Consider the following 21,516-nt stretch of genomic DNA (forward strand, 5'->3'; position numbering starts at 1 on the left):
AGACTCATTTCCCCGAAAATAACATTTTCTGAACTACGAAGCCACGAACTACTACAGCCACGCTCTATCCTCCTAAGATAGAAAAGCAGATGGTAAAGCTTGAGAACTGCACACAAAATCGATCAATTTTGTTCCCGGAGAGCCACAATTCAAGTTTCGGTGAAATGAGATGAGTGAGTGAGTGAGTGCGAATCATTTCACCGAAACTTGAATTGCGGCCCACCGAGATCGAAACTGTCGGATCCCATGTGCAACACTCAAGCCCAACCGCCTCTCCCTCCATCTCAGGAATACAACGCACAATTATAACAGTTCATGGCTTCACAATTCGAATTTCGGGGAAATGAGTCTGGTCAACACTGTTATCCATATATTGATACAATAGTAATAAAAAAGTACGTGAAGAATTTTCTTGACAAATTTTCGTTTATTACTTTAATAAAAAATAAAATAGCTTTAAAAATATTGAAAAACGTCCAAATTGACTGCCCGTTAGCAAAAATGCTAAGGGAGTACCTCATCACTTAAGTCATTTGAATCAAGTTAAAGAGAATATATTTCAGATTTTTAGTATGTAGGCACTAGTTTATTTATCGAGCAATTATCACTGGTAAAGTGCACCTTATTTTCTCTTCATTTTCTTATTCTTCTTAAGTGCGCATAGTAAGGAACCATTTTTCAACTATGTCTTTTACTATGCGCAGCAGCTATAAAACGTTATTTTCAACATACAATCAACCCTCCAGAGGTCGATATTGAAGGGAACCATCGACTTGTCGACACCATCGAGATATGGAATGGAAATGTTTTGGTAAATTGTTTAAGGGGATCATCATAGTAAGGGAAGATTAAAAAATGACGTCCAACATATTTTAAGGATTTCTACACTCCGTCCCCTCAATCCCCTGTCGCGATTTTAACAGTACCTAATGGATGCATTGTCACATTTTCGTAGACTCCTCCTTCCCTGAACGATGGACGTAATTTTTGAATGCTCCCTAACCATGCAATAGAATAATTTTGATTTTTTGTATAGTTTCATGAGTCAATATCGAGTAATGGAACATCGAGGTTTAATCGTATTTGCTATATAGAAACGCCAATAAAGTACTGTTATTGATCTGAAATAAGAATCGTTCATTAATAACGTCATGCTTATACAGGGCGGCGATACTTGTCGATTGAGTGATGAACAATACATTAAGCATGGATATACCCTTTCGCTTAAACTATTCTTCGTATTTAGTAGGAATGTTCGGGTTTCACATATAACAAATCAGAACCAGGTTCTTATTAATTTTATTCAAACTCGGACCCGAACCGAATAAAAGAAAATTTGGTTTTTGTATTTTCTAGTGAAAATTCATAAACAGTCAAAGCTAATTTTCCTTTACACGCCAAGAAAGAATGCAAAAAAGATGTAGTTTGTACCCTTTTTGTATGTTGCTTTGAATTTTAGAAAACTAAGTTAATTACATGTTTTGGAAATCATATGATGATTTCGATTATTTTGAGAGTTCCACTTAATGGCATTCAGTAACAGTAATTATCATGGATTGAATTAAAAATAAAATTCACTACACTTAATAAACTTCTATGTTAGAGACATTCCACGCTCCACTGGGGACGTAAAGCCGTATAAAGCAAGAAAATTAAGATTAATTCAGAGTTTGAATGCTAGTAATGCTTTTAGCAAAATACTTCAACTGTTATAAATAATGTATCGAGTGCGCAGAGTTAGGAACCTGAATGCGCAGAATAAGGAGCATTGCAAAAATGAGTGCGCAGAGTTAGGAACACGGACACCCTTGAGAAAAATTAAAAATTTGCAATAAAAATCATTACTTAGTGAAGCTTTTATATTTTTTCCTTATACATGAAATCAATAAGTATTTGCTCCCAAAATTTCAGAGGATTGTGTTTTGTTTTCAATTAATTACAGCTGTTTGAAATTTAAAAATCCTTAAGTGCGCAGAGTATGGGGCCTTCACGGTACTGCCCATACTCGCATAACAGTCCCATTTGAATTTTTATCATTTATTAGTTTTCTCCATGAATCGTGTTCATTATTAGTGTACTTCTTTGTAGAATATTAAAAATTGTATGTTTGTATGAACAAAATGCGAAAAAAATACCAAACCATGTGTGTCCCATATTGCAAGTATTCGCATAACAGTCCGCACTAGTAGATTACGATGAAATTCAAGCCAACTCTTTCCTGTTATGATTCCTGATGATTATGAAAAAAATAAGACATGCTGCAAATTTGAGTATTTTAAGTCGTCTTAATTTCATATAAATGTTGGTTTTGCTTGACTTCATTTTTCCGAAATGCTGCTGCTGATATTAGTGGTAAAAACATATTTAGTTTTTATTTCTTGCGAAAGTCTGAACAAAAAACAAAATAAACAGCTTTCCTCCAAGCTAAGCTGTAATTACTCTAGTACTCTGGCCAATCAGCAACGAAATCTCCGGTAGGTTCATCTTCCAACGACATGGAGGGGAAAGCTTTTAGGGACAACATGGGCAAACGCACATCGCCACTGGTATCGTCGACTGGTCAAACTGTGATTTAGCTATATTTAATGCTGAGAAATGAAGAGGCATAAAAAAAGGAAGCATTGTAGATATCTAATAATTTCTAACAGCTTTGCCGAAATCAAGCTAATCAAAACTTACCCGATTTTACGCCTGAATACTTATGTTTCAAACCCAACATAAGCGTGCTGCGGGTGATACCAGAGTACTATTCATGTTGGCTGGCCGCAACGCTACTATCAAGCCCAGGAATGTCTTCAACATCGTCACTATAATTACCGTACAGTGGATTTGTACAGTAAAATCAACTGCATTAACAATATTTTAGTTGTTGAGCATTTTCTTATACTTTAATGATAACCTGATGAGTAATGACACCAGAATTTTCTGTTGCCACCAACGGCGTTACGAAAACTTTTACAATAAGCTTCAGATGCGTTTTTCTCGACATGATGATTTTCTTAATGGGACTGTATTGCGAGTATATACTGCCCATACTTCCATCTCCTGGGAAAAAAAACTAACATTTAATCCTAGAAAAAATCTTAGATAAAAAAGAAACCGTAAAAACTGTGGAGAAATTTTAAAGACATTTTTTGAGGATTTATCGAAGAAATTTTTTGCGTAATTCCTGATAACAGGGTTAGTAGCGGACAGACAGCAAAATAATAGTGACTTTAGTGACTTTAAAATTACAGACCTTAATTCCAAAATGAGTATGAAAATACATAAGGAACGTATTTTAATGGATAATAAATTTAAAATGTTATTTACTACAGTACTTCAAAATACTGCTTAACTCGTCTAGAACAAGACATGGTTACTTTAAACGGTATGATCTTAGAAATGGGATCGCCAAATAACAATATGCATAGAGCAGCAGAAATAAGAAGAGTGAGACTACAAATGGTACAAAAATACTCCCTTCTCTCGTAATAGGTTATAGGTATAGGTAACATTTTTTCAAGTCGATAGAGAATTCTCTAAAAATACCAAATGCAAGAACTCCGAAGAAAGGGGCCATCCTTAGCCGAGTGGTTAGAGTCTGCGGCTACAAAGCAAAGCCATGCTGAAGGTGTCTGGGTTCGATCGCCGGTCGGTCCAGGATCTTTTCGTAATGGAAATTTCCTTGACTTCCTTGGGAATGGAGTATCATCGTATCTGCCACACGATATGCGAATGCAAAAATGCTAACTTTGGCAAAGAAAGCTCTCAGTTAAAAACTGTGAATGTGCTTATAATAACACTTAGCTGAGAAGCAGGCTCTGTCCCAGTGGGGACGTTATGCCAAGAAGAAGAAGAAGAACTCCGAAGGCAAAAAATTGTAAAGGAACTTTCATGAAATTTTCAAAATAAACTTCGACATTCCAATTCTTGTGCTTGAATGGAATGGTCGGCAGAATACAAAATTGAAAACAAATAAGATTTTCTGGCAGAATTTTTGTCTACCGTATTTGTTGGAATTTCGATCTAAATTCTTAAAACTTTTCATGCCAAAATCTTCAAACGTTCGTTCAAAAGTTGAGTGATATTACTGTAGGGATTGCTAACGATTTGATTAAATAAATCAAGAAAAATCAACAGAAATGTCTACTTGACACTTTTAAATTAAAACAAAAACAAATTTAGATTTTTATCATCATCGAAATAGTGAATTAGGTAACCATATTGCTCGAACAAGTGACCTTAGTGACTTTTTGTTGCAGTTCCAAATAGTGACTTTTTAGTGATAAGGTCGAAAATAGTGACCAAGTTACTAAAAAGTGACTCGCTAGCAGCCCTGTAATCAAACTCTAAGGTCATTCCTAGTGCAAGCACTGGAAAGACTATTGAAAAAATCCGACGAATAGTTATACGAAGTGCTAGAGTAACTAGGGCATTTTTTTTTAATTCCCTGCGCCAATTCTTGAAGGAGTCTAAGAACAAGATGAAGGTGTATTGAAGCCAAACCTTAAAGTTTCAAGACCACAAGTAGAAAACTAGACAGCGTTCTGAGCTGAAAATTGGATCGATTGGTCACCATCAGCGAGAGACCAATCAATCAAGTTTTCAACGTGAACGGTTGTTCGGTTATCCAGATTTGTGCTCTAGAAAGTTTAAGCTGTGGCTTCGATGCAACTTAAGCCTAACTTATCGGCATATGGCACATCGTCGATTCCTCGTTTGATGCTAATTAGTGTAATTAGTATCGGCAATGGCGACGCAGCGCGGTCGCGCAGTACTATACGTATCCATAACGGAACCCAGCGGAGCCACTTGATTGGCAAATTTTCTTCAATGATCGCATGCAGGATAATATTTCTAGGCATCCCTCATCGTCCAACTCAACGAACTAACGTACCCGTGGTAGAAGCTCAAAGTATTGGCCTATTCTTTGCTCGATATCTTCTGATTTCGAACGATCTTCTTAAACTCCTGATAGCAGTGCGGTAGCGACCGGAAAAACTGCCGTATGATAAACAGCAAATCTAACAGCATGTTGTGTCCAATGATCAATTTTCTCGCCCGGGACAATTCCTGCAGAACCATGCGTTCCAGATCTTCATTTTTCTGAGCCACCCGTTCCTCTTTCAGTTTCAGCTCCTGTTCTTTCGTTCTTTTGCGTTCCACAAAGCTATCCTTTATGATTGTTCTCCAAGGTCACGAAAGAGGTTGAGACCGTCTTCCTGAACTGTGAATCAATCATTTGATATACCAGCTTGCGTTGGAATCCATTGCAGTTAGTTATGGTGTAGTCTTTATCTTCCGATTTTAGGAATTCCTCGATTCGCTCACTGATTTCTCCCATCAGATTTTCCACCTCCGGGGAACAGGGACCATGTTCAGCGAATAGTTATTGGCATTTTCCTCTTCGTCCGTTTCCAGCGCTACGGCTCGTTGATCCTGCCGTTCTTTGAGTTCCGTTCTCAGTCGATCTTCGTCCGCTGCGCCACAGTAGGACAACCCCTCTTTGAACAGTTTATTGAAATCGAACCCATTTTCCGCCAGGAAGCGCATACTCTCTCCCTGCCAAGAAAATATGTGCACCCTTCCCTTCGGATAGCAGTGAAAGTTGAAGCACCTGGCCGAGACCTTGCCGCTCTCGGGATCAACTCGGAAGGCGCACAGTCTCAGCTGAATAATAACGAAATCGACCGAATTGTCGATCGTCTTCAGGTACACCTCCTCCGGTGTATCGAAGGGAAGCACATTTCGATCCGAGATCAGCCTGGTGAATTCCCCATCGCTGGCGAAGAAGCTAGCCTCCCGAATGGTCTGGCGGATCGTCGGCAGCTGCTCAATGAAATCTAAAAAAAATATTATTTGGAATAAAACGCAGGTAAGATTTTTTCACTGTAAACTTACTTTTGGTTGTAATTCCCATTGAAAATTTGCTTTCACCAAGCACCGGCAGGAAAAACTCAACAACAATATGTTTTGATTTTTCTGTTTTGACGTTTCTCTTTCCCATGTGATTACAGTAGTGTGCGTGTTGGCAAATGAATGCACGCAGCCATCATTTTGCAAATCTCGTATTAACTTTAGTACGCCAAAATCGGCGCACTAAAGTTAATACTCGGATTAAAATCGAAGATAATACCGTTCGATGCTTAGTAAAATCGAGGATAATACTTGATTGAGGTATCATCCTCGATGGAGCTTACCACCATTAAAGATAATGCAACGAACGAATTTCGACTGTAGTTGTAGATAATTTCAAGGATTACCACGGTTTTAAATATTTAAACCAAAGGGTGGAAAAGACCGACCTTAAAAGGTACTCTGAACTTTATGACAGCGATTGGACGTGTGATGCTATAGACCGATAAGCTTGAAGTTTCAGATCAGACTAATCGTCTATTTATTCTAGTTCTAGATCGAACCCTTCGGTTCGCTTGTTCGTTATTCGAACTTCGCATCGAATGACAGTTCGACGGCGCTTAGAATGCGCAGGTATATGACAATTCTCCCCCTTTACCAAGAAAGTATATTATATAATCAGAACTTGACATTTATCAAGGAATCGAATTCAAAAATTTAAAATCTAAACATGAGCTCGTTAATAGATAATTCAAAACTTAATCATAATGATAATCATCACTTCGGTTCACTTTTTTACTTCGCTTCGACCGTCTAGGCTCCTGAAAATCAGCTTCGGGGACCACACGTTTCCTTTTTCTGCTTCGTGTACTTTCGACCAACAGACCATCATCTACGCCTTTGCGAACCTCTTGTCCTTCGCTTGGATTCACAACTGCATCGTTCAATGTTTTGTTCGGGTCATATCGCGTGATGAAAACGTTAGGCCTTCGCCACGTTGAGTCATCTTTACGAATCCTGATTTGGTCCCGATGTGCCATGGTCTCTGCGCTTCCAATACGTATCTGGAATGTATTGGGAGAGTATTGCTTAATGAAAGATGCTTTTATCCATCTAGAATGGTGGTTAGGATTATGATTTTTGTACCATAAAGCATCTCCCACCATCAGATCATCAATGGTATCTTTTGGATACATCGGGATTTTCCCCGCTGAGGATTTCTTGATGATTTCATCAACTGGTTGTGGTACCTCTAAATGGTGTTTATACTGTCTTTTGGGGTTAATCAAATCTAAGATGGTCTTTGGTGTGTAAGAGAATATCCTCTCAGCTGGAAAGTGTCCATCACTTGTCATGTTGTTGTTTCTATAATTAAATAAGAATAGACTTATCTGGTCTTCCAGATCTATCTCCATGATTTCCGGTTCCAACAAGAATCTCTTCAATACCTCTTTCACTGTTCTTACCAATCTTTCGGCTTGTCCATTACTTGAAGGGTTGTAAGGAGGGCTTTTCATCACTTTGATACCTTGCCTCTCAAGAAAAAAATTAAAATCATGGGAATTAAACGGGGGACCATTGTCCGATACCAACACATCTGGTAAGCCAAAACGAGCAAAAAATGCTATTAACTTCTTTAAAACCTTGTTGCAATCAGTGCCTTTTTTCATTAGTTCTATTTCTATCCATTTTGAGAAACTGTCAACAATCAATAGATAGGTACGATGTTCAAAATAAAAAAAATCTATATGTATTCTACTAAAAGGTTTAGCCGTGGGCATCCATTTGGACGAATTCTCTGATTTATGCGGAGTCATCATGCTATTGCAAGCATCACATTGTGTAACAAAATTGTCTATATCCGCATTGATTCCGTACCAGTAAACCATGGTTCGAGCCAAATGTTTCATTTTGACCACACCTGCATGATTATTATGCAATAGTTTTAAAACTTGGTATTGGTATATTTTTGGTATAATCACTCTGTCCTTGTAGAGCAAACAATCGTCGACTAATTCTAATTCTTGCTGATTCGCAAAAACTTGACTAAACCGTTTGCTCACTCTTTCAGGCCAACCTTTGTGTAAAAATCCTTTGATTTCTTGTAAAAATTCATCATTCCTCGTACCCTCCGCTATCATTTGATAATCTAACGGAATATGTTTGCTGAAATTGATACTTTTAATAATTTCTGGATCAAGGTTTTCAGGAACATCCTGCCTCAAAGGGAATCTCGAACAAAAATCCGCATTCCCAAGTTTATGTGATGGTCTATAGATTATATCAAAATCATATATGGACAAGTCCAAGATAAATCTCTGAAGTCTGGTCACAAATATCGAGTTTTTACCCGTCTTTCCAAAAATTCCTACTAGCGGTTTATGATCAGTGTAAACTGTAAAGTGTTGACCATACAGATATTTATGAAATTTTTTTATCGTGCAGACCAATGCTAACGCTTCTAAATGTAAAATAGGGTATTTTTTTTGTGCTTCATTTAATGAAAATGATGTGAAACTAATTGGCTTCTCTTCTTCCTCTATTACATGTGCTATCAAACCGCCGAGACCATAACTTGATGCATCAGAAATAACTACTATCGGTTTTTTAGGGTCATAAAATTCCAAAAAATTGGTTTTCAATAACAAATTTTTGCTTTCTTCAAAAGCTTTTTGACAGTTGTCATCCCAAACGAATTTTACATTATTTTTCAATAGATTATATAAATGATATAATTTCGAAGACAAATGTGGAATAAATTTATGGTAGTAATTCAACAAACCCAGAAATGATTTCAATTCGGTCTCGTTTCTGGGAGCCTTGGCTTTCTCAATTGTAGCAATTTTGTCAGAGCATGGCATTAGCCCTTTCTCACTAATTATATGCCCTAGATGAGTGAGCTCAGTAACGAAAAATTTACATTTCTCAAAATTTACCTTTATATTAGCTTTTGCTAGTCTCTCTAAGACCAAAAAAAGATTTTTCCTACACTCTTCCAGATTTCTCCCAGCAATTAACACATCATCTAAGTAACATGACACATACGCTATACCCTCTAAAACCTTATCCATTACCTGCTGAAAAATAGAAGCACTTGAAGAAGCTCCTTGTGGAAGTCTATTATATGTATATAATCCTTTCATAGTATTGATAACCACAAATTGTTTGGACCTCTCCATCAACTCAAGTTGAGTGTATGCTCCTTCTAAATCAAGGGCACAAAAAATCTTACAACCTGCCAAATTTGCAAAAATATCTTGTGCTGTAGGTAATGGATAAGTATTTGGTATAATTGATTTGTTGATAGATACTTTGCAATCAATAACTAAACGTATGTCGTTGTTTTTCTTCATAACAATAACAATAGGTGATGCCCATTCGCTTGTCTTGATAGAAGTAATGACTTTTTCTTTCTCTAATTTGTCCAAATAATCAGCAACTTTTTCCCTAAGTCTATAAGGAACGTCGTAGGCTTTTTTAAAAATAGGTGACTCATCTCTCATTACAAGTTGAGCTTTGAATCCTTTAATGGGTTTTGAAAAATTCTTCTCAAACACCTGACTGTACTTCTTTTTTATTTCGTCAACAGCAATTTCGCTGGACTCTGTTTCAAGACTATTAATAACTAATGAATTAGTAAAATAATGTCTCCAATTTGGATAAAACACATCTAGCCAAGTACGCCCCAATAAAGGATAAAATTCGTTATCGCAATCAAGCACAAGCAATTGCATCATCTCTTGTTTATTGTTAAATTTGACCATGACCTTTGCCTCACCTTCAATTTTAAGTTTTGATCCATTGACCACGATTAGTTTCTTGCTGTATTTTCGCAAAGGGTTTGAAAATTTCGAAAAATATCTGCTTTTACTAATAACAGAAACTGACGAACCACAATCAACTTCCATCTCAACAGTTTTACCATCAATTTCAACAAAAACCAAACACGGATCACTTATTTTGTTAATGGACGAAACCAACATACATTCCAAACAATCACCTGAATCACTCTGCTCGTCTTCCGACTCGTTAGTTTGCATCCTCTCCATCAGTTCTGCTATGTGTCGATCTGCACTAGGTCCTGGTCTGTAACTGTCAACTAGATTGACCGCATCCCTGTGGAGATTCTTCAACTTAAAACACTTTTTCTTTATGTGGCCTTTCATACCGCAAAAATTGCAAATCATTTGCGAATAATCCGGTCTAACCCGAGGTACAGCTCCTCCTTGCGGTTTAAAACTAACCCTTTTGGATCCGGTTGGTCGATATCCTCTCGCTTGTTGTCCATAATCGTATGGTCTGATCCCAAGACGACTTTTAACTGGACCCCTGCTGGTTCCTGCCTCTCCATGGAAGTCATCATTTTGGTATCTTTTCGCTAGTTCAAACGTCTGCTTCATTTTCCCATAAGCTTTTCCATAATTTCCTTTTGATCCGCTCTGGATTGCTGCAATCTGTACTGGGTTCGACGTTTGTCTCTCCTCTGCTGTATCAGCATTCGCCTTTGCCACCTCCCAAGTCGCTATGATTTTTTCTGCATTTACCAAAGTCAGCTTTTCTTCTCCTAGTAATCGATGTCTCAAGTTTTTGTCCTTAATTCCCGCAATAATGCGATCTAAGATAGCTATATCTTTAAAATTCCCAAAACCACAAAATTCGGCTTGTAATTTTAACGACAAAATGAAATCTTCAGTAGTTTCGTCGTGATTTTGGATTCTGGTGCTAAATTTATATCGCTGGACTAAATCGGGTTCTATTTTGTCTAAACGGTTTTTTAATTTCGCGATTAAATCGTCGAAAGCCGCCTCTTCAAAATTGCCAGCAGGGTACAGTAGTTTAATTTCTTCAAAAATCACTGGCCCGCTGAGTGTGACGAAATACGCCATTTTGTCTTCGTCGACGATTTTGTTAACTTTAAAAAAGAATTTCAGCCTGGAGTACCAATCGTTAAAACTAGCACCTCTGCGGTATGGCTCAATGGTACAGGCAATGTTGGAACTCATCGTTAAACTTTCTATGTTTTCTATACAATTATATGATTATGCAAAATATATGCGAAAATATGTACGCAGTTCGTCAATGATAAAGAATATAGGAGTAATGGCCAGAAATAATTGCACAAATCCACAAAAAATAACAATAGTAAAACAAAACAAATGTACAAAATCAATTAGCAATTAGAAAAATATCACTGGCTTTGTGATTCAATTAAGAGAAAAATAAAAAACTGACTTACCGATAATGTCCTTTTGACCTTTGCCAACGAGACGACCGTTGTCGTTAATCCTGCCGGACGCAGTTGGTGGGTTTCCAAACGGTCAATCCTTAATAACTGTCGCTGATGTGAAGAATTTGGATTAGGCTCACCTCCGGACCGTGTCTTAACCTTCCAGCAATGTCCAAAGGCACTAGTGACTTATCCAAAACTGTTCCGTTGAAACTTTTCTTTTTGTTCTAGAAACAATCCCCAGCTAATGAATCATGTGATAAAAATCACTACACAATGGCTTCATACGCTAGCTGTTATCTGTTAAAAAAAAGAATAAAATCTCTTATTAAATAGAACCACAAAAGAAATCTTTTTGCAAGTCTATTATCATTAATTGTTAAACATATAAAAGATTGGGTCACCCTATTATGTTGTGTGTTTCAATAGACGAAAAGGCCTTTTCTTTGTCTCTTCAGACGCTTTGCACAAAATGGTTACGCAATGTTAGAAATAAAAAAATAACCAGAAATCACTCCGCTTACCCACGGAGAGTTTCTACTTACGACGGAGGATGAACTACCAATCAATTCGGTGATTTCGACTCACAGCTGGATTTCAAGCACCTGTCGGATGAAGCCGCTGATTTTCTACCGCCGCAGTAATGCCACAAATGATCAGCCGTCCTTCAATGCCCCAGATACAATGGCGTCCGCCGATGTGCCGTGCAGAAACTGGAAAGTTGGCTCTTTACAAGCCGTCCACTTTTTCCGGGGTTTATATTTTTACGCACAAATTATTTTTTTTTCCTCGTTCGCCACTTTTAAATATTTAAACCAAAGGGTGGAAAAGACCGACCTTAAAAGGTACTCTGAACTTTATGACAGCGATTGGACGTGTGATGCTATAGACCGATAAGCTTGAAGTTTCAGATCAGACTAATCGTCTATTTATTCTAGTTCTAGATCGAACCCTTCGGTTCGCTTGTTCGTTATTCGAACTTCGCATCGAATGACAGTTCGACGGCGCTTAGAATGCGCAGGTATATGACACACGGTTACTATATTGAGAAGGTGATACATTCCGAAAACTGACAACTACTTGATGACGTCATTCCTATCCATCTCGAACAAATTTGTGAAAAAATGATCTAGTGATCCTGATGGTATATAGTACGAAAGAAGTGAAACCAGTGTGTAGCAAGTGGTGAGTTACAGTCGTCAGCACCAACCAGAGGACGGTGTGTCCATCCTTTTCTCTTTTGTGATTTCTTCCTTTCGTAACGACAAAAGTCATGCGTGTTGTTTGAATGCGGACGGATGGTGTGGATCAGGAGCGAATAAAAGGGATAATATTCCGGCGCTCATTTTAAATCAACATCCAGCAGTGGCAGTAACGCGCAGACAATATTACGCGCAATTCAAACGCAATTCTGAAATACAAATTATCCAATAATTGCGTTCCGTAGATTTTCCTTGCGGAGCACAATATTATGAACCAATTAACAATGACGTCACGCTGCACGTTTTTGGTTGGTTGGTTGGTTCTTGGTTAGAATCGCACCTGCTGCAAGTTTACAACCATGGCATGTCAATTTTCACAGCCGAAATGCTGCCACAGTAAGACTTGATACAAAAAATATTCGATGAAATAAATGAAAACGAAATTAGGCTGCGTCCATTTATGACGTAACGCTAAACTGTTCAATTTTCGACCCCCTTCCCCTCCGTAACGGTCTTTGTATGAAAAAATAATGTATGAGCCGCAACATTTGAGTTTACTTCCCACCCCGCTACAGCGTTACGTAAAATGTGGATGGCGCCTTCTTCTTCTTCTTTCTGGCGTTACGTCCCCACTGGGACAAAGCCTGCTTCTCAGATTAGTGTTCTTATGAGCACTTCCACAGTTATTAACTGAGAGCTTACTATGCCAATGACCATTTTTGCATGTGTATATCGTGTGGCAGGTACGAAGATACTTCTATGCCCTGGGAAGTCGAGAAAATTTCCAACCCGAAAAGATCCTAGACCGGTGGGATTCGAACCCACGACCCTCAGCTTGGTCTTGCTGAATAGCTGCGCGTTTACCGCTACGGCTATCTGGGCCCCTTAGTCTGCACAAATTAAGTGGAGTTGTGCATTCAATTTGATTCTTTGTTACTGTATTTATAACTGCAACGCTGTTTTCAGTGTAGTCTGTATTTTTCTGCATTGGCCCTTTCAGCGAGTAGAACATAATGAGTGACGTTTAATTTTAGTCATTGTCAACACATGCGAAAAGTAACCAATACATAAGCTTGTTTTTGTACAGTTTTGGATTGCCGAAGTGAACATTTTTGTTGCCGCCAATAGTAATTGCATTGCCGATAATAGAACAAGTGCCTCGTGACTTTGGCGAGAAAAAACAGATGATTTAGAGAATAAAATAGTGTTATGTGTATAATAACCAATGAATAAAGAGTGCTCAAGTGTATTTCAGGTGTCTCCTGCTAATTCCTGTGCTTGATGGTTGTGTATAATTGCCTTTTTCAAAGTTCAGCTGCTTAGATTGCCGAGAATACGTAAGTTCCCCTATATTCTGGTAATGCAGCCTTTTTTATTTTTAAGGCACTTTGTGCTCGTGGCCATTACGTACTGTGCCGGAATCAGTTAATCTGTAGCTTCTTTACCGATACAGATCTTTTTTCAACTAATCCATATTTACATCTACTTTCACTCTCTCCTACTCTCACACCGAGCAGGTAGGAGAGAGCTCTGCTGTTAGTGAGGCTAACTGCCTGCGAAAAGGGTCAGTTTGTCTCAGTCACCATCTGATACTGACGGCGGATGGATGTGCTCCCCCAAAGCACGGCGTCTTCTGGTGGCTGGACGGTTTTTTTTTTGTGGAGGGGCTGGGAATTGAACCCATGACTTTCCGCTTATGAAGCGGAAGCGTAACCTCAAGGCTACAGACCCCCTAAATATTCCTCGACAAGGATGGGATACGAACCCACGCGTGCAGAGCACATGTAATGCAGCCTTTAACAACCTAATTATAATCTATTGAACTATTTCACACCTCTTTGGTTGCAAACATAGCACAGAAAATGGAAAATATTCGCCTCTGTTTCTTGATCAGAATGAGTGTGGGACAGCGAATGTTACAAGTGTTGAAACACAGTGATCGGCGCCAAACAGTGAGTGGTGTGTGTTGTTTATGTTTATGGTTCGTTATCTTCCACGAACGGTAAATGTTGTGGGTGTTGTAAGAATGTAGGCGAATAAATGGGATGACATTATGGCTCGTGGGTCAATGATCGTTAAATTTTCCAAAGCCTGGAATACCATGAATAAAATATGATAAAATTTGTTCTACTTTCATGTATTTTCAGCAACTTTTGTATAAACAATCAATGGAGTTTCATTAATTTCGCTGTTTTTAATTGGCATGGTAAAAGGTAAAATATAAACAGATTTTTCTAATGTATGGTACCATGACCCCACAGTTATGGATCAAATAGTGTGGAGTCCAACCTATAAAATTAAATAAAACAACATGGAAAACGTAAAATGGTAATATAAAAGCACGAATCGAATAGTTTCAAATTGGAACTTCGATTAGTAAACTATTTTGAGTATAATATTTACATAGGATTGCATAAAAATTAAAAATTGTATCGGTTTCTGAAAACTATATTATGGATCAACGTTCATATTATGGATCAAATTGTGACATATTACGGATCAGTGCGCAAAATCAAGAGATTTTCAACTCAATGCATATGTATTGTATGTTTTGACGAAGGTTAACAATGCGTCATATATAACTGCAAAAATAGCAGTGTTCGAGCTGGAAACAAGGGTAAAATGCCTTTTGTTTGTGATGCTGCATTGTAATAACTGAGACATGAACTTTTTTCGCTCCACACCAAGTTTTTCACCCATTTTTGTCGGCTAAAAAATGAAATTTACAAACCTTCATGTTTTATTAGTTTTATCCTTAGTGCTATCGTCTGAAAATGTTGAATCCAATGCTTAAAATGGCAGAAATCTAGATTCTTTGGAAGTGATCCATAACCGTGGTGAACAATCATTTCCTGATCCATATTATGGATCACTACTTAGAAGTGCTAATATTCGGTATTTAGAATCAACAATCGAGAAAAATGTTTTCCAAGGATGAATTCATACTCAATCGAAACGAATGAGTATGTTTTATGCTATAACATTTGAATTTTACCACCTGTGCACAGCTGTGGGAGCTTATGAATGCTGACGGCACTTCTTACAGAAAACGAACATATAATGATAGCTGTGTGGTACCAACTAAACATTTGTCAAATACACCGCTATTTAGCGGTTGAACGTTGTGCTTAACACTACAAATGGTAGAAGACAAATAGTATAACATGGGAAAAATATGTTTTACGTCAACTTTTATGTTTTGAGCGAGTTATCCGTAACTGTGTGGGCATGGTACATCATGCAACTTGTCAAATGTATAAGTTATTGCGGAATTTGAACGAAAAAAGTGTTTTGAATTACTGTAATCCGGGGTAACATTGATCAGTTTTAAGGATGTATCTTGAATATTTAATTAAAAAATGCAAATGTTCTGAGTTTCATATTTTTAAAACAAGTACTGCCACCCATAGCTCGTGACTATATACTGTATTTTGTTTTTTGAAAGTTTTATGCATGTTCACAAAAATGTTTTATGTGATTTTTCCATTTAGCAGAAATGGGGTAACATTGATCATCCATGTAAACAACGTTCGGTAATATTGAAAATGTCGTTACTTACTTAAATCATGGCCCCTGAAGCTGATTATGATGTTCAAACGCTTACATCTCATTTACTTTTTGAGTTATTTCAAAATTAAAAACACCTCAAACAGCGGAATACGCCTGAAGGTAGGCAATTTCCTATGGAAATTCTACATTCTTAACAGTAATTCGGTTATATTGCCTAATTGAACATGCTTATAAAAGTTTTGACAGCGGAATCGTTTTTGGCTATGCCATTTTTAGTGAGAACCACATGTTCCTTGCTCATATCGCTTGCAGAACTTACGTGAGACATGAATCTTCGGTAATGTCATCCTTAACTATTGAAATCATTGTTTCTCAAACTTGACAAATTTTCACTTAAAGTTAATGCAATTTTTGTAAAAATCATAATTTTTAATAGTTCATAAATATAAGAAAGAGAAGCAACATTCATGTTTTGGAAATGTTTTACCAATAAATGATGATACCAACTTATTACGAGATGAGTCATTCCGATCAATGTTACCCCGCTGATCAATGATACCCCGGATTACGGTACATAAAAAAATTGAGTGTATTTGAAATCTATACTTTTTGTGGAAAGTGTGCCACCTATTTGGTAAACACAAATTTTTGAACTAAAATTTATGAAAATGTAAACATTATCCATGAATAGCTGATATTTTAACTCCCAAATATTTTTTTTTCTTTCAATATTCCATGTTTTCCGACGTGTTAAGTATTTATTTTGTGACCTACACCAAGATTTCGATATTATTTAGAGCTGATCTAATGCAGTATGATAACAATGTCCAGCTTCATTCATGGTTATACATGTATCGTATGTAATGAAGACAAAAATAAAAAAAATCTGTTATTCGAATTGGCTAGTAGAGAGTTCCGCATGTGATGAACCTTACACGGGTAGAAATCAGAATCCAAAAACAAGATTATGACTCATGATATCATGATTCTAGTGTGTTTTCATCTTATGAAAATACACCACGATTTGGACTCATGATATCATGAGTCAGATTGCCGTAACGCAACACAAGCGTTAGGTTTTTGTTGATGATTGTTCAGAATCATGATTCAAATGCCAAAAATGTTGAGTCACGCATCCGTTTATGATCAACAAAATAAAAAAAATATAGCAAACACTGAGATTCGAGCCCAGAACCTTCCGATGGTTAGCCACTTACCCTACACTCAGACAAATGGACTATCATTTTTTTGCAACATCTCATCGTAATAGGCTGTTTTTCATCCCGCCAATCTGGCATGAAACGGCCTACTTTCCTGCACTGAATTATACAGTGCGGTAATAGTCATTATGCAACTGAGACCAGTGCTGTAACGATCCATTACGCAACGCTTTCTCATTACGCAACTGTTTTAAGTTTCGTTATTAATCATCACACAACATTTTTTTTTAAATTGTAAAATAATGGTGAATGTTTTCCGATATGGTTTCTAATACCCTCAAGTGGTCTTCAACGAAAGTGCACAAAATGTTGTACGCAACTCGTTGCAGAACTCGTAACTATGTAATAAATGTACGACTTGTGCTGCAAAAATTGTCATTCAGCAACTTGTTGCGTAAACTACTATTATGATTTGAGTCCAATTTTGTGCTTGAAGTCCGATGTTTTCATATTTGAATCAAGGCCCAGATTCTTCATTAAACCCAAATTATTCTGATCAAATTATATCTCTTTCATATAAATATCTATTGAAAATGCGGTAAATAATCTGCAATCAAAAATTAGTTTTTTTAACTTCAAAGCTGTGGGTGGTAATTTGCTTTTGAAGGTTATTGTTTAATTTAGCAATAACACAAAAACTTTCTGCAAATGCGTTTATTCTTTATATTTTACTAATGAAAGAAACATCAACTAATGTTTTGGTTAACAATTATAAAGTGTCTTTGTACCTATTATCAAACCTGATTTTTCAACACTGATTTCATCTAATAGGAAAATAATAGGCCTTTTGAGAAATGCTCGCCAATTTATCTTGCAACTAAAAATAACAACTAAGGTTAATTACTTCAATGAATACGAAATATGGAAAACTATGCGAAGCATTGTAAAAATAATCAATTCAACTGAAAATATATCAATGAGTAGTTTCGCGGTAGCTTTAGTGATACTTTTTATAATTTTCAAGATTTTTTCATATGAATTCACAGATCAAAAAAAAAAATACAGTTAACTCTCCCTTACTCGATATTGAAGAGACGACAAACAGAAAACATATTTTTCTAATTTTAAACTCCTAATATAATTTTGACAAAATACATTCAAAATAGTAATTTTAATATGAAAAAAAATATATTTTTTTTATAATTAAATAATTTTAATTAAAAATTTTGTCTCCAAGAAATGGGCAGTAAACCTATATATTACTATCAATTTAATCATAATATTCAAATTCATGGAATTTATTAATATTTCGAGACATTTGGAACTATTCATTAAAATATCGAACTTGGGAAACTGAAACAGATAGCATCGAGTTAGGGAACATCGAGTCAGGGAGGTATCGACTTACAGAGGTATCAAAGCATGCTAGGTTGCAGGGACCGCGTATTTAATCGAGTTAGAGGAAATATCGAGATACAGAATATCGAGCAAAGGAGAGTTGACTGTATGATACTTCTTGGTTTAATTGAATGAACCTAATTCCGTTAACTCGTTCATAAATCTACGAACAGATTAATGTAAAGCATCTTGTTATCAAAAGAACCAAATAGAAACATGTTCACTAATGTTGTGTGATTTTACTTCGATGCCGATAATACTCGATCGCATTATCCGTTTTCCAGCTTTCCATCCACAGCCCAACCGTGAAAATCAATCAGTGTTTTGTTCATACGGATTCGCTCCATGTTCATTCATATCCACTTTCTTGGCGGTCACGCACCACTAACCGCTTATTACCCAGCCACGTGAACCGCAGCACAGATCTCCTTCTCGAAATCCTTCCCAATCATCATAAATAGCCACATTGGCACATGACCATAGCTGTTATTATGCTACTGGGTATTCAAGCCCACCAATCCATGACTCCCATCAACCACACATGGAAATAAGAAGTGAAAAGTGGAGAAACTACGCTTTTGCATCGGAATTATTACCGAACAAGTTGTAGCAAGTGCCTTCTATCTATCATCAAACGGTTCAATGCTGGAAGGCACGATTATTGGACCGCAATTGGGAAAGCACCTTGCTTAGTCATTCGCAGGCCCGCAGACCAGGAGCCATAAAACCAGATTCAAAAGAAAGTGCGTCTGAACCGGAGTTTGGTCACTGTCGGGAGCTAGTTTTTCCAGCTGGCAGGCGGATGGACTTGTTTTTCACGCACTTGCTACTGGTATGAATGGGGGAGATCGACGTAGGAAAACTTGATCCCTGCCGGTTTCGAGTGAGAGTGAAAGGCGTTGTTTTTCGTTTTCGGAAAATTAGGTTGGGAAGAAAAAACACACGGGGATGATTTCTATTTTTTCATTTCATCATTTTAGTTTATTCGGCTTTTTACAAATGGATCTTAAGAGACTTAATTAAATAAATAATCAGTTCTTCGAGTGGCATAAATTAAATTACAATTAAGTTAAATAAATATGTTAGCAAGTTTTTAAAACTATTTTAAAAAATGCTAAAGGCTATTTTGCTTCAAAACAAGACGAGAAGGCGAACGGAATTCGGGAACTCCATTCGCATTGGTTTGTTGTCCAATGGGTTAGGTTCAGGTAAAAAGGGGGGTTAATAGATCACAGGAGGTAACGTAAAACAAACAAAAAATTTGGATTATCCTTTTTCGATCATCAGTCGGTTTCCTGAAATTTCGCGGTCATTCTGGGCTTTTTTTGGTGTTGTGTGTTCTTTGTGTTTGTGGGATGTGGGGCGTCTGTAGTGTTTCTGTCTGTGAGCTTCTTCACAAGCTTTGGCTGTTTCTGATTTGAGTGCTTCACTGAGCGAGACCTTGGTGGAGGTCACTCAGATGAAGTTCTGAGGGGGCTTATTGGGCATAATGTCCATAGCCGTTGTAGGCCATTCCTTGGGCAGCACCGATACGTCCCCAACCGCCACCGTGTCCACCGGAGACGACGACCTCATGGGCAGACTCGTGGTGGCCACCACCGCTGGAGATCAGTTTCTTGATACCGATGATCGAGGCGAGTGCGAGAGCGAGCTTGGATACGATCAAAGCTTTACCGGCCAGCAAAGCTAGGGCACCGAAGGCGAGTGGGACCAGGGTGCTTCCGAGCAGCAGTGGGATCATGATCCAGTGTCCGTTCTTCTTGTCCTTGTCCTTGTTGCCGAAACCGCCTCCAACACCACCTCCGAATCCACCACCGCCTCCAGCGCGGACTTCTTCCATGGAACGCTTGATCTCTTCGCTGGATGGGAACTTGACCTGTTGATGAACGACCAAAGATGAAGTGTGAAGTGTTAGTCATGATGGACCTTGAACGATCGAGATCGAAAGCTATACTTACTTGCAGGGTGTGGGTTTGGAAGAAGGACAGAACCTTGTCGAAGAGCATCGAGTTCAGAGAGCGTTCCTTCTCATCCATGGAGCGGGGCAGTTCCATCTCGATTTGGGCTTCGCTCTTGACTGGTGTGCTGTCGATTGGCACCTCCTGATCCCGGACGAACTTGACTCCTTCGCTGATCTTGAAATCCTTGAGCGATCGCGCCACACGATCCAGGATGGTGTACAGTTTCAGTTTCAGGCAGGTGGGCACATCGGAGTTGACACAGTCCTGGTATGTCTTGTACAGGTATTTGATTTCGCCGAGGTACGATCCAGAGCGTGGTGTCTGCTGCTGTGGGTCATGGCTGTCGTCAATCGTGTTCGAGTTGATCGATTGCGCCGCAGATGCACTGTGGGCCAAGGACACCGACGCTAGGCAGCTTATCACCAGTAAACACTTGAACATCTTCATTTTGATTAATTTGGCTAGGACTCCTCACGGACTAAACTAAATCACTAAACTTGCTGATTTTTAAGTAAATCTGTTTTACGAAGAAAACAGATCACAAAGTTGAACCGCTTCACGGAACTCCTCACTCTCTGCTATGGATAGTTCTAGAACTGTAGACGAATGAAATCAAACTGTGCCTATCTCCGGACTGATCCGGCCATATATACCACTTGCCAAGCCGGTTGAATTTTCAATTTTCCACCATCCCAGCCCAGGCTGGCACGAGTTTTCCACACACCCTCCACGGCTCTCCTTCCGATCCAGGCCCAAACCAACCGGCAGCATAAACTATGTGCACTAGAAAAGCGAGCTACATACATACATGAATCGCAACGCAGCGCTGCATAGGAGAAATGCACACACGCGAGACTTACGGGTGCATCTTCTGCAAGCACCAGCAACAACAACCAGTTCCTCGACACCACACCACAAGTCCAAGCCGTGCAAGCGAGACAACCGACCGCCGTACGCTAATTCCGTTCTATTCTATTACACCTTGGGCCGGACAGACAGCCAGGCATGTTTACACACAGGTTCCTCCCCCAGCTACCCAACCCAACCTGCAAAACTGACCACTTCCACCGTTGCGTGCATCCACCCAAACCACACGCTTTCGAAGCATACCAATTCGTTCATCAAAAACCCATCCACCCACATCTGATAGTGCACCGTTTCCCTTATCCCCCTCATACAAGTCCTTTTTACACTCTCACCGATCATTAACCAGCAAAGCG

General features: G+C 38.3%; 1 protein-coding gene and 1 pseudogene across 1 annotated transcript; both read right to left on the reverse strand.

Annotated features, from left to right (window-relative positions):
• Positions 1-4,596: 4,596 nt before the first annotated feature.
• On the reverse strand, positions 4,597-5,865 carry LOC110674333 (annotated as a pseudogene).
• A 13,420-nt stretch (positions 5,866-19,285) lies between these two features.
• LOC5564498 lies at positions 19,286-20,950 on the reverse strand. Its single transcript, XM_021837694.1, has 2 exons — positions 20,294-20,950; positions 19,286-20,211 (listed from the first exon to the last, which is right to left on the reverse strand). Exons 1-2 carry the CDS (start codon positions 20,741-20,743, stop codon positions 19,813-19,815), a joined length of 849 nt encoding a protein of 282 aa, XP_021693386.1. The 5' UTR covers positions 20,744-20,950; the 3' UTR covers positions 19,286-19,812.
• Between the last annotated feature and the right edge of the window lie 566 nt (positions 20,951-21,516).

This window comes from Aedes aegypti, chromosome 1 (genome assembly GCF_002204515.2).
Source record: "Aedes aegypti strain LVP_AGWG chromosome 1, AaegL5.0 Primary Assembly, whole genome shotgun sequence".
In the NCBI taxonomy this organism is placed as follows: Eukaryota; Metazoa; Arthropoda; class Insecta; order Diptera; family Culicidae; genus Aedes; species Aedes aegypti.